The sequence below is a fragment of the Triturus cristatus genome, chromosome 3_2, assembly GCF_964204655.1.
Source record: "Triturus cristatus chromosome 3_2, aTriCri1.1, whole genome shotgun sequence".
NCBI lineage: Eukaryota > Metazoa > Chordata > Amphibia > Caudata > Salamandridae > Triturus > Triturus cristatus.
Window position 1 is genome coordinate 986,621,162 of NC_140584.1, and position 12,648 is coordinate 986,633,809.

The 12,648-nt window shown below is 48.7% G+C and overlaps 1 protein-coding gene across 2 annotated transcripts in view; it reads right to left on the minus strand.

Annotated features, from left to right (window-relative positions):
• Positions 1–12,648, minus strand: part of ZZEF1 (zinc finger ZZ-type and EF-hand domain containing 1) — a 1,433,434-nt gene that overhangs the window by 767,369 nt on the left and 653,417 nt on the right. For both annotated transcript variants that reach the window (XM_085649580.1, XM_085649579.1), the window contains 2 exons: positions 12,359–12,523; positions 699–818 (listed from right to left, as the gene is read on the minus strand). In XM_085649580.1, coding sequence (XP_085505706.1) covers positions 699–818; positions 12,359–12,523 — 285 coding nt within the window. The remainder of the gene's footprint in view (positions 1–698; positions 819–12,358; positions 12,524–12,648) is intronic.

Here is a 12,648-nt window from a genome sequence, read left to right on the forward strand (position 1 = left end):
TATCTAGGCCTGGAAGAAGTGCTGGATATCTTAAGTAGTGAAGGATTTCTAGTTGACTTGTGTATTCTCAGTATGCTGGTTATTTCTGATGGTAAGATCGATTAGTAGAGCACCAAGAGCCTCCATGAAGCTTTAACCATGTATTTAGAAAAATGATGGTTCATCTTGCAAACAGAGACCACCTAATAACAAGCACTGTGACTGCTGTCTTGATGTTACAAATTTGTCATGAATGCAGAGCAACTAAATATTCATAGAATTTGTTATTTTGTTCAACACAGATGATCCAATATTTCCTTCTTATTTGTGCCATTCCTATTCTGATAGATTCAGGATTCGGGGAAACAACTTGCAAAATCCTTTAACACCCATACAAGGAATACTTAAACGCTGTTAACAACTGAATTACCATCCCTTCAAAGGCAGACATCACCTTAATAACGCTCAATAAAACCCAAATATAAGTAAACAGCCTAATCATAATATAGGCAAACATGTTAATCGGGGTTCTGCAAGATAAAAACATGGCATATTGACGACACATTAACAATATTTCTTATCAATGGTAGACTGTCTATTCTTTGCATTTAATTTGCATAGGAAAGGTTCTTTACACTTGAAGTCTACATTAACACATTTTGTAGCACTAAGACAAATATTGTTGTGCTTGAAGCATATTTACTAAGGGTACAGAATACCTGTCACCAATGCTTGAAAATCCTGTAACAGCATTCACTAGAAGCAATACCAGCTGGGAGTAGGATTCTCGAATCTCTTGGTGCAGCTCAGCACCACAGCCTTCCAAATTTCCAAAATAGCTGCAAAAGATACACACCATTAAAGAGAATACAGGATTTGTATGACGGATGGAACAAACAACAATTCTGCCCACTAACAATGACATGACCGGCACTTATTGCTCCTGGGTCTCACAATGGCGAAGCGGGACATTGCATAAGCATGGAAAGATGCCTCCCCGCCACTGGTTGAGGTGTGGAGGAGGGGTCTTGATTTTTGCATGGGGCTAGAGCAACCGATATTTAAAGCCAGGGGTGCCCGCAGAATCACCCTAAAATCTGTAAGAGGTTGGCAGAATACTGTGGAATATACCTAAAACCTATTCCAACTAACTCCATAGACTAGTTCCGGATGGGAGGGAGGTATTGTGGGATGAACATAGTAGTAAAGCCTTAGGTATTCGATCAGGGTGGCCTAACTGGGCATGTACTGTATTGTATATCAGATGCAGGACACAACAGTTTTATGTTGGAGAATTTTGTTTAATTGCTTTTGTTTCCTAATTGTTTTCTTATTATCAGAAAGTCAACATATTATTAGCAAGTATGCATACTGTATGGTTGGGGAACATGGCTTTGCCTGGCCCCCTACCGCTCTTGACCATACAAACTTGTTGTGAAAAAAAAACAATGACATGACGAGTAAAGGAGATTAGAAAATATGTGTTACTCTTTTATACTTCATGCCTTTGACACATTATTCTGTGAACACATGACATATTTTTCCATCAAAGTCTCTCTTTCTGATTTTAACACACTGATGCCCCTTATGCAAAGGAAACACATCTGTTTCCTTTACAACACTTATGGTTGTGGGACAGAAAGAGTAACTCATCCATTGCTTGGACACAAATATTACTACAGTCAAGGAACAACACAATGAGTGTTTGGTAATCCAGCTCATAATATGGGATGCTTCTTACCAGATGTTTGAGACATTCCATTCAATGACATCGCTAACAAGAAATAATAGACATGAAACCTTGTTACATCCAGTAAGTTAACTGGGTCAGAGTTTCCCCACTGGAACTCATGATACAGAAGGGAACGACAATTCCGTGACAAGACGATAGGCTATCATTATGCGTTAACTCTTTGGATAGGCATTAAAATAGTTAATTCATGTTATGTGGGTATACAGGCGCTTGGGCTGTAGGTGTGTGGTCCCCGAGGTACTTATACGAAGTGGCAGGTTTTCAGCATTTGCAGAACTCAAGAATTGAGGAGGAGGCTTTGATATGTTGAGGGAGTTTGCTCCGTGTCTTGGAAGTGATGTAGGACAATGAGTGACCTCCAGTTTTGATTGAGAGTGAGGCAGAGTGTAGGTTTCTGGTGGGTTGATGAAAGTCTATAGGGATGTTCAGGTATTCGGGTCCTGTGCTGTGTAGGGCTTTATATGTGTGTGTAAAAAGTTTGAATTGGCTGCACTTGTGAATGAGGAGCCAGTGAAGCTTCCTGAGTTGCAGTGTGATGTGGGTCCGACATGGGAGTTTGAGTGCGAGTCTTGCAGCGGTGTTCTGGATCATTTGAAGTCTGTGTAGGAGTTGTTTGGAGATTCCGGTGTGGCTTGCACTGCCATAGTCCAGCCTTGTGGTGATGAGTACATGTGTGATGGTCTGTCCTAGTGTTCTGTGGCAACAATTTGAAGATCTTTTTCAGCATCTGAAGGATGTGAAAGCCGGAGGCGCAAACTGCATTGACCTGAGCTGTCATGCGGAGCGTGTCATCTAGGATGATCTCTAGATTTCTTGTGTGATCAATGGGTGTGGGTATTGGTCCTAGCTTCGAAAACTACCAGGTGGTGTCCCATGGGAAGGTCTTGTTGCCAAAGACCAGTACTTCTTTCTTGTTGGAGTTGGGCTTCAGGCAGTTGCCTACAGTCTGCTACAGTGGTCATGCAGCTGGTGAAGTTGGTTGTGGACGTAGTTGTCTTGTCTGTCAGGGAGAGGATAAACTCGGTGTCATTGGCATAGTAGACGGTGATGTCTTGTGATTGGATGATGTTGACAAGTGGTGTCATGTTTATATTGAAAAGGGTAGGGCTGAGTGACGATCCCAGTGGAATTCCATATATCAGTTTCTTGGTCTCTAATGTGAAGGGCGGCAGCCTGATCCTTAGAGTTCTTCCCATGAGGAAGGAACAGATCCATTTGAGAGCAGATCCTTGTTTGCCAATCTTGTGAAGCCTTCAGATGAGGGTGTTGCAGGAAAATGTGTCAAAGGCTGTGGACAAGTCGAGCAGGAAGAGGGGCAATGTTTCTCTTCAGTTCAGGATGATTTGAATGTCATTGGTGGCCTCAATGAGTGATGTTTCGCTGCTGTCGTTCTCTCTAAATCCTGATTGAGTGTTATCCAGAAGATGGTGAGGTTCAAGGTGAATTGTGAGTTGCTTGTTGATGGCCATCTCAATCATTTTGGCTGGACAGGGGAGCAGGGAGATGGGTCGAAGTTACACAGATGATTCCAGTCAGCTGTTGGCTTCTTAAGGAGGGCGCAGATTTCTGCAAGTTTCCTTTCATCTGGGAAAGTTGCAGACGTTGATGAAGTTGCTCAGAGTGGTGCTAATTGGTGATGTTTCCAGGCTGTAAATGTGGTGGGGGGATAGATCAGTTGGGGCAGAGCGGCCGGCCCTGATGATTACAGCTGTACCATGTCTGGTGAGGGTTGACCATTCGGTCAGGTGGCCATCTTGGTTGGTGGTAGGTAGGTCTAAGCTGAGTTCTCTGGGGTTTGATTGGTGTGCACAATTGCTGTAGAGGTTTGCAATTTTGCTGTGGAAGAAGTTGGATAGGATATTACAGAGTCATTAGGAGGTAACGATGCTGCTGATCATGGCTTAGGCCGAGATGAAATCCTTGACATTCGAGAAGGTCGCCTTGCAGATGTTGGAGCTTCCTTCAATGTGGTTCACTCGTGCTTTTTTCTTGGTGTCTCTTATTTGCAGGTGATGGCATCAGAGAGCAGCCTTATAGGTAGTTCTGTTGGTGGTGTCATGGGCTGGCTCTCCATTTCCTTTCTAGCTGTTTAGAGTGTTGTTCGGTGTCTCGGAGGACTTCTGGGTACCAGCTGGCCTGCTTGTTTGATCTACTATGCTTGTTGGGTTTGATGAGTATGAGGGAGTCCGGGCAGTTCTTGATCCAGTTATTGATCTCCTTGTCGAGGTTGTCTGTGGGGCTAGGTTGATAAAACTGGCTTTGAGCAAGTCTGCTTCTGTCATTTTACCCCAGCTGTGGCTTGGAATACTGAGCCTGGTAGGGATGTTGACTTGAGGTGTGTTGATTTGGAAGGGAATGATGGAGTGGTCAGTCCCTGCGAGTGGTGTGGTGGTGTTGTGTTTGATGCTGTTGCTTGTGGTGATGATGGGTCAAGTGTGTGTCCTATGATATGTGTTGATTCTGAGACGAGCTGGGTGAGTCCCATGTTGCCCAAGCTTTCGAGGAGTGCTATGGAGCAGGGGTTGTTTCAGTCTTTCAAGTGAAAGTTTAGGTCACTGAGAAGAATGTAGGTTCTGGAGTCGAAGGTGAGCAGACCAACGGAGTCACTTATGGGTTTGTAAAAGTTGTTAACGTTTGGTAAAGTTGACTTGTGATCCGGGTGGTCGGTAGGTAAGGATTCCATTCAGGGTAAAGGTTTTGGAGATGTGCAGCATGAAATGCAGATGTTCCATGAACTGGGTGGTGTTCTCTGTGGATGTTGTGCATTTGATGGATTCCTTGATAGCGAGTCCTCCTCACTGGCTTGTGAAGGCGGTCCTGTCAAGCAGTCTTGTAGCCTGTTGGGATTGCCATGGCTATGCCGGCAGATGATGAGGGACTGAGCCAGGTCTCTCTGATGAAGAGGATGTCAGTTGCGTCGCTGCATTTCAGTTGTGTGTTTGCTGAGTGATCATGTGTTAAGAAGAATGAACATGAGTGGGTGTTGATGTACGGGTTTGTTCTGACCTGTGGTGTCGGGTGGGGTTGTAGGCATTGTTTGTGCTAGAGAGTTAGGAGGGGGTGTTGAGGGCGTTGTTGGTATTTGCATGAGAATTTGGGTGTGTAGCTGCTGGAGAACAAGCTGTGGGTGCAGGTGAAACCTCCTATTGTGTGTGAGGCACAGTTTGGCAGCAGTTGGGGGCAGAACGTCATCCGGGGTTTAGCGACCCAAGTATTGCTGCGGAGTATCGCAGGGCAGGGATTGGACCAAGGTTCCTTGAACCAGCATGTAATGCAGAATACTAGCTTCCACGCCAATAGGGAAATATAAATTCTCTCTTCATATAAATTGGATTATCGCCATTCCCTGGTGCAAGATTCCTTTGTTATACAGTGTATAAGTGGAAATGGGAAATTATTTTGAAAATGCGGTTTCTGTCCAAAGTTTCATCATTTTTCCCCAAATACTGCCCCCTTTCCCCAATCACATTTTAGAAGGTTTTATGTGGCAAAATGTAAATGCAAACATTTCTCATGTTCTTGTTTCCCGCAAAACTAGTAATCCGGGATCTCCTCACCACTTGTAATGGGGGCCATGGTATCTGAGAGCCACAAACTATTTCATGCACCTGAGATCAACTTCAATGCACAAATGGTGATATCCATCAGTTCCTGATTCATGTCCCCGGCATGTAAGTCACAGCAGTAATTTACAACACCCACAACATTTAAAGCAACATTACTTTCATTGTGCTTCCTCTCATAAGAGTAACAGCAGGCCACCTGCAAAAACCTGAGCTCTTTACTCTTTAGTCCCAAAACGAAAAATTCCTAGTCACTTGATAGACCCAAATTACAAAAAGAGGCGGCAGTAAAAAGTGCCCTGGTGTCAGCCTGGCAGTTTCACCCATTTATCCTCTCCCACTCCCCACCCCAGTTTGCTTTTAGAGGAGCAGTTTACAAAGGCATGCCTCTTATGGGACACTGCACAAGTGCCCCTGTAGCAAATGAGAGAAGCACAAACAGACCACGCCACACCAAACCTTTTCTCAAATGTTTGTGGGGGGTGGTATCTGTCAGCCTAAGGTTACTGCAAACACTAGTGGAAAACATTTTTAACAAATGTATACTCATCTAATTGACTGCAAGCGCTCAAGTATATTCATGGTAGTCTTTGGCATCACAACTTATGTTATGTATTAGTTTTACATTGGTATATTGTGATGGGAATTACAATTCATTGGTTTAACCCTGTAGCACAAGTAACTTACTTGTGTAACGATCTCTGTAAGAGACATTAGTTAGTGATAGATTCCTTACCTTAGAATATCCCCAGGCGACAGACTGGATCGGAAAGTTTTCGTCAGCAGTACCCCTGCGCGTCGGTAGGCGTCGTAGTATGGCTCCGTGTACGTCGCTGGCGTCGTAACCGCCGAGATGAAGTCTTCGGAGCTACTTAGACGCGCCCATACGTCAGTTCTGTACACAACTTGTCCGTGCCAGGAACGCAGACCCATGCCAGAGACCGACTACTGGTGCAATAGAACTAGGGCCCTAAAAGGGATGACCTGAACTCTAGAGAACAGTTCGCAGAACGGGGGGGATGGGCGGGCGGTAAGGAATATATCACTAACGAATATCTTACAGATATATCGTTACACAAGTAAGTGACTTGTGCATCTGAAAGAGACATGTTAGATTCCTTACCTTAGAATACATACCCAAGCAATACCAACCCTGGTGGTGGGTCTGCGAAGGGAGATTACACCAGAAAGTCACAGAGAACCGAACGGCCAAAGAAGCCGTCTCTCCGGACCAGACTGTCAAGGCAGTAGTGCTTAGTGAAAGTATGCAACGAGGCCCAAGTGGCTGCCTGACAGATGTCTTGCAGGGGGACACCGCGTCCCGATGCTGTAATAGCTGCTGTCGCCCTGATAGAATGGGCGCACAGCCCAACCGGAGGTTCCTTTATAGCCAGAGAGTAACAGGCTTTAATGCACAAGACAACCCATCGGGAGATAGTTCGCTTGTGCACAGCCCGGCCTATCTTGGCGCCCACGTAGCCAACAAAGACCTGGTCATCCACCCGGAACTGTTGCGTGCAGTTGAGATAGAACGAAAGTGTACGTTTTGGGTCCAGAAAGTGAAGCCTCTCCTCTTCTCTTGAAGGGTGCAGAGGCGGAAAGAAAGCGGGCAGAGTGCCAGTTTGCCGGAGATGAAAAGCAGACACTACTTTTGGTAGAAAGGAGGGACGCGGCCGAAGCACAATCTTGCCCGGATGAATCGCCAGGAAAGGAGGTTTACAGGAAAGAGCTTGGAACTCACTCATCCGCGGAGCTGAGGTGATGGCCACCAGGAAGGCAGTTTTTAAAGTTAATAACCGCAAAGGACAGTTATGAAGAGGCTCAAAGGGAGCGCACACCACGTATGTGAGAACCAGGTTCAAGTCCCACTGAGGCATCACAAAAGGAATTGGAGGGAAAAGGTGAGTAATGCCTTTGAGAAATCTATTGACAACTGGGGACTTGAAAAGAAAGGGATGATCAGGCAGCCTAAGAAAGGCTGAAAGAGCAGATAGGTAGCCCTGGATAGTGCCCAGAAAAGAGCCCTGCTGGGCCAAAGAGAGAAGGAACAATAGGACCTCAGAAAGAGGGGCAGCAAGAGGATCTACAGCTTTCGCTGTGCACCATGTCACAAATGTTTTCCACCGACAGGCATATCCCATTTTAGTGGAGGGACGCCTGGCTGCCAGAATCACATTACAGACTTCAGGAGGCAAGTCAAATGGAATCAGCTGTCACCGCTCAATCTCCACGCAAGGAGGTGGAAGCTGGACAAGTTCGGGTGGAGGACCGTCCCCTGTTGCTGCGACAGGAGATCCTCCCGAAGAGGCAGTCGAATCGGGGGATATATGCTCATACTGAGTAGCTCGGGATACCAAACTCTTCGAGCCCAGTCCGGTGCCACAAGATTGACTTGGGCCCGGTCGCGTCTGATCTTCTTCAGCACTCTGGGCAGAAGTGGTATAGGCGGAAAGGCGTACAATAGACCGCAACTCCACTCGCGACGAAAAGCGTCTCAGAGCGAGTGCAGCCTTGGCAACTCCAACACGCAGAACTGCTGACATTGCGCGTTCTCTTCGGTGGCGAATAGATCTAACCAAGGTTCTCCCCAGTGCTGAAAGAGACCTTGTGCCACCTCTGAGTGAAGACGCCATTCGTGATCCAACATGCACCTACGGCTGAGTTCGTCCGCCCTGGCGTTCAGAATACCTGCCAGGTGTTGAACCACCAAGGAAATGCCTTGACGTTCCAGCCACGTCCAGAGACGAAGAGCCTCCTGACATAGGGTCCACGACCCCACCCCGCCCTGCTTGTTGCAGAACCACATGGCAGTGGTGTTGTCTGTGAACACCTGCAATACTCTCCCCTTGACAGAGAGAAGGAATGCTTTCAGTGCAAGTAGGATAGCCCTGAGCTCCAAAAGGTTGATATGGAGCTTGGACTCCGCCGGAGACCAGAGGCCTCTGATCGCCGCCTCTCCCATGTGGCTGCCCCATCCCAGGAGGGACGCGTCTGTCACTACTGTGTGCTCCGGTTGGGGAAGGGAGAGGGATCTGCCGCTGACCCAACGTGGTCTGTGAGCCACCACTGTCCTGTGCAGTGCCCTCCAAGATCTGGACGTAGGAGGACAGGTTTCCCCGATGCTGCGTCCACTGGAACTTCAGGTCTCACTGCAGAGCCCGCATAGGCCATCTAGCACGATAGATCAGCAGGATGCAGGAGGCCATGAGGCCCAGCAGCCTCAGGGTGTTCCTGACCGAAACCCAGGACCAGGACTGAAATATCAGAATCATAGCCCAAATGTCCCGGACTCGCTGTTCGGGAGGATAAACCCGAAACTGCACCGCCCCGATGAAGAGGAGAGGGAATCAGGTGCGACTTCGGCACATTGATGGAAAAACCCAGCAAATGCAGGAGGTCGGCCGTAGTCTGGAGGTGGGAGACGACTGCCTGGGGCGAGCCCGCCTTCAACAGGCAGTCGTCGAGATGGGGGAAGACTGAAACCCCTGATCTGCCCAGATGAGCTGCGACCACCGCCATCACTTTCGTGAACACCCAAGGGGCACTGGTAAGACTGAAAGGGAGCACGGTGAACTGAAAGTGCTCGTGGCCTACCGTGAACCGTATGTAACGCCGGTGGGCCGGCAGGATAGGGATATGAAAATAAGCATCCTGCAAGTCCAACGCTACCAGCCAGTCTTGTGGGTCTAGGGCAGACAAGACCTGAGCCAACGTGAGCATCTTGAACTTCTCCTTCCGGAGGAAGCGATTGACGTTCCGGAGGTCTAAGATAGGACGCAGGCCCTTGTCCTTCTTTGGAACCAAGAAGTAGTGGGAGTAACAACCACGACCTACTTCTGGCGTCGGAACGCACTCGATGGCCCCCTTGACCAAGAGGGCCGCAACTTCCTGCTGGAGAAGTGACAAGTGATCCCGCGACATGCGGTGGTACTGAGGTGGCATGGCTGGAGGGGTAGACTCGAAGGGGAGGGAGTAGCCCCTTCGGACTATTTGCAGAACCCACCTGTCAGAGGTGATGGGGCGCCAGTGGGGAAGGTGATGGCGAATCCTGCCACCCACTGGCGTCTGGTGGGCCTGAAACACCGGACTAGGAAGGTTTTGAGGTGGCGGCGGCAGGGGCGGTGGTGGATTGACCCGCCCGCTGTCCTCTAGGACCAACCACAGCGGGTCCCACGTCCACAGCTGCGCTGAGACTGCAGCTGTGCAGGCCTGCGGGTCTGAAAGGAACGCGCTTAGGCACCTCGACCCTGATCTCGAAAGGAGCGAAAAGCAGACACCGAGGGAGTACGCGTGGTGGCGAAACCCAAGGACTGGGTCGTAGCCCGAGAGTCCTTAAAGTGTTCCAGGGTGCTATCCGCCTTGTCACCAAAGAGGCGTGTGCCACCAAAGGGCATGTCCAACAAAGTGTTCTGGACATCCCCGCAGAAGCCAGTAGTTCAGAGCCAAGCATAACGGTGGAGCGCCACCGTTGTGGAAAGTGCCCTGCCGAGGGAATCGGCCGTGTCAAGCCCACAACGGATAGTAAATTTAGCAGCATCTCTCCCTTCGGTAATGGCCTGGGAGAGCACCACCCGAGCTTCCACAGGGCACTGAGGCAGCACCTGTGCCACTGTGTCCCACACAGAATGTGAATAGCGGCCCAACAGGCACGCAGTATTCACCGCTTGCAACCGAGAACTGGCAGAAGTGAAAATCTTTTTCCGAAACTGCTCCAGTTTCTTAGATTCCTTTTCCGGAGGAGCAGAAGGGAATGCGGTCAGCGAGGCAGAAGACTGGACAACCAGACTCGAGGCGTTGGGTGTTGTGTGAGAAAGCTGGGGTCGCCCGGCACCAGGCGATGGCGGCGTGCCACACCCTTATCTACAGGAACCCCTAAGTTAGGTTTGTTCCAGGTGCTCAAAAGGATGTCAGTAAGCGCATCATCAATGAAGGGCAGCAGCGGCTCCGTGTAGGAGGATGCTGGCTGCAGCACCTCGGTCAGGAGATTGGTCCTGCTAGGCACAGAAGGGAGCTCGAGGTTAAGAGCTTCAGCCGCCCTACGCAACGCCACTGAAAAAGTCCCAACCTCCTCCGTAGCCACGGCAGAACGGGACAGTGTACAAGGGTGTGGAGAGAAATCCAGATCCACTGGACCCTCCATGTCGCCTTCCCATTCAGGCTCATCCTCGCATTGAGCTGAAAGAGTGTCTCCCCAGTACTCCCCTTCATCCACCGGTTGTTGAAGAGGCCGGTAAGGACGAGGTGCCCGGGGAAATGGGACAAACTCCCCACTAAGAAATGGAATCGGGGGTAAGAGACCAACCCAGGTTCGGCGCCGTCCGTGGGGGCGCCGCACCTGGCGCCGAGGCCAGATCAGGCGCCGAGGCTGGAGCCAGCGATGCTACAGGGTATGGTGCCGGCGTAGCCGAGGCCAAAGGTGGTGGCATGGGGCAGATCCACCCGTGTCCGCGCGGCCGGAAGGCGCTCCGGAGGGACCCGATGGGTAAAACAAACGGCGCAAGGCAGACACGAAGGCCTGCACCTCGTCAGAAGTCGCGTGCGGGCCTGGAAAGGGCGAGTAGGCTGCAGGCAACAACGGAGGCTCCATCGGAGTTGCGGGGGAGTGACCGCCCACCCCCTCCACCGCGCCCCGCGACTGGTGAGGGGTAGAGGAAAAGCGACGTCGCTTCTTCGACTTTTTATGTCACCATGACTTACCTGTCCCCGATTCCGACGAGCGATGGTGATGGCTCCGCGACCGGTCCCTCGACCTCCCATGGGAGCGGGACCTCGATTGGCGCGGAACAAATTGCCGGACCTCCAACAACTTTCGGGAACGCTCCCGCAAAGCTTTCGGCGCCATGGCCCGACAATCGGGGCACGCCTCGAGGTCATGGGCGTGCCCCAAGCAGAAGAGACACACGTCATGCGGGTCAACTATCGACATGTTCCGACAGCAGGTCCTACAGGACTTAAACCCGGGCATCCCTACTGCACCAGGAGTCGAGTACTCAACAAAACAAGAGAAACAACTTCTCAGAAACCAAGTTAAAACTTTTAACTAGGGGTACCGCTCTCTCTCGGATATGCGCTGCTGGCACGGAAAAAAAAAAGAACTGACGTCAGCGCGCGTGGGTGCATCTAAGTAGCTCCGACAAAGTCATCTCGGCGGCTACGACGCCCGCGACGTACACGGAGCCATACGACGATGCCTACCGACGTGCAGGGGTACTGCTGATGAAAACTTTCCGGATCCAGTCTGACGCCTGGGGATAATCTAAGGTAAGGAATCTATCACTAACTAATCTCTTCCAGATAAGTCCAGTACATTGAAGGCAGGTCGCAAGTCCGATAAATAGTCATATTCCATGAAAATGGGGACTGAAAAAAATGGATAATGACTTTATAGTTGCAGCTATGACTTATTCTTAGCAGCTCAAGTGAAGACTGAAGAAGAAAGCAGAATGTCACGAATAAGACCGTATTCTGTGTTTTTAAGAGAAAATAAATAACGTGGATCTAGTCATCAAATTAAAGGTTACAAAGGAAGTTCTGGTTCTTACCATGAACTGACAAAGATTTCTTCTAGTCTTGCTTCCCATATAGGTGTCCGCTTCACTGTGAAACTATTGAATACTTCTGTACAAATCTCCTTCTGAAACACTGGCCATCAGAATTCTAAAAATGCAGACTTCAACAGCATGCATTACATACTGCTAATGCCAAATAAAACTGCATGGTTTCTGGATACATATTTATTGATCATGGCCACTGTCCTTCTCTATTTTGTTACAGTTTGAGTACAAAAACTTAAAGATTACCCACTCTGCTTGCAAAGCAAATACCCATTTTGAAATCATTTGCCTCCTTCAACAAAATACACATACCTTTATACCCTCCATATAAAAAAAAACTGATGCAACATTAAAAATCTTTTATTGCTGTAAACTCCTGTCACTGAATCTAAAACAATGTATCAAACTTTGGATCTGCAAATGCACCGTGGCTTATAACTGTTCTTGTGAGACAGACATTCAAGACTCCAGTTGTAAGCTGTGCATTCACTAACTTAGGAAGGACTCACTTTGTAAATTCTTTCTGGCAGCTCAAAAGTTCAAGTAAGAAGAGTATGCAAGGTGGTTGGAAGTAGTGAGGCTCTCCAAGTGACTGTAAACTCTGTCGCACCATGTTTAACATCTTCAGGATACTCTGAGCTTGGGCCTTTCGCAAATAAAGTACCTGCAAGACACTTCAACACAAGCAACATGATGATGAAAAGCAATCAAATGACATAAGAAAATGCATAATTTTCAAAATATGACTTTGTGATGCCAAAAACAGCTGAAACAATAATTGCTACAGCATTTATTGCAG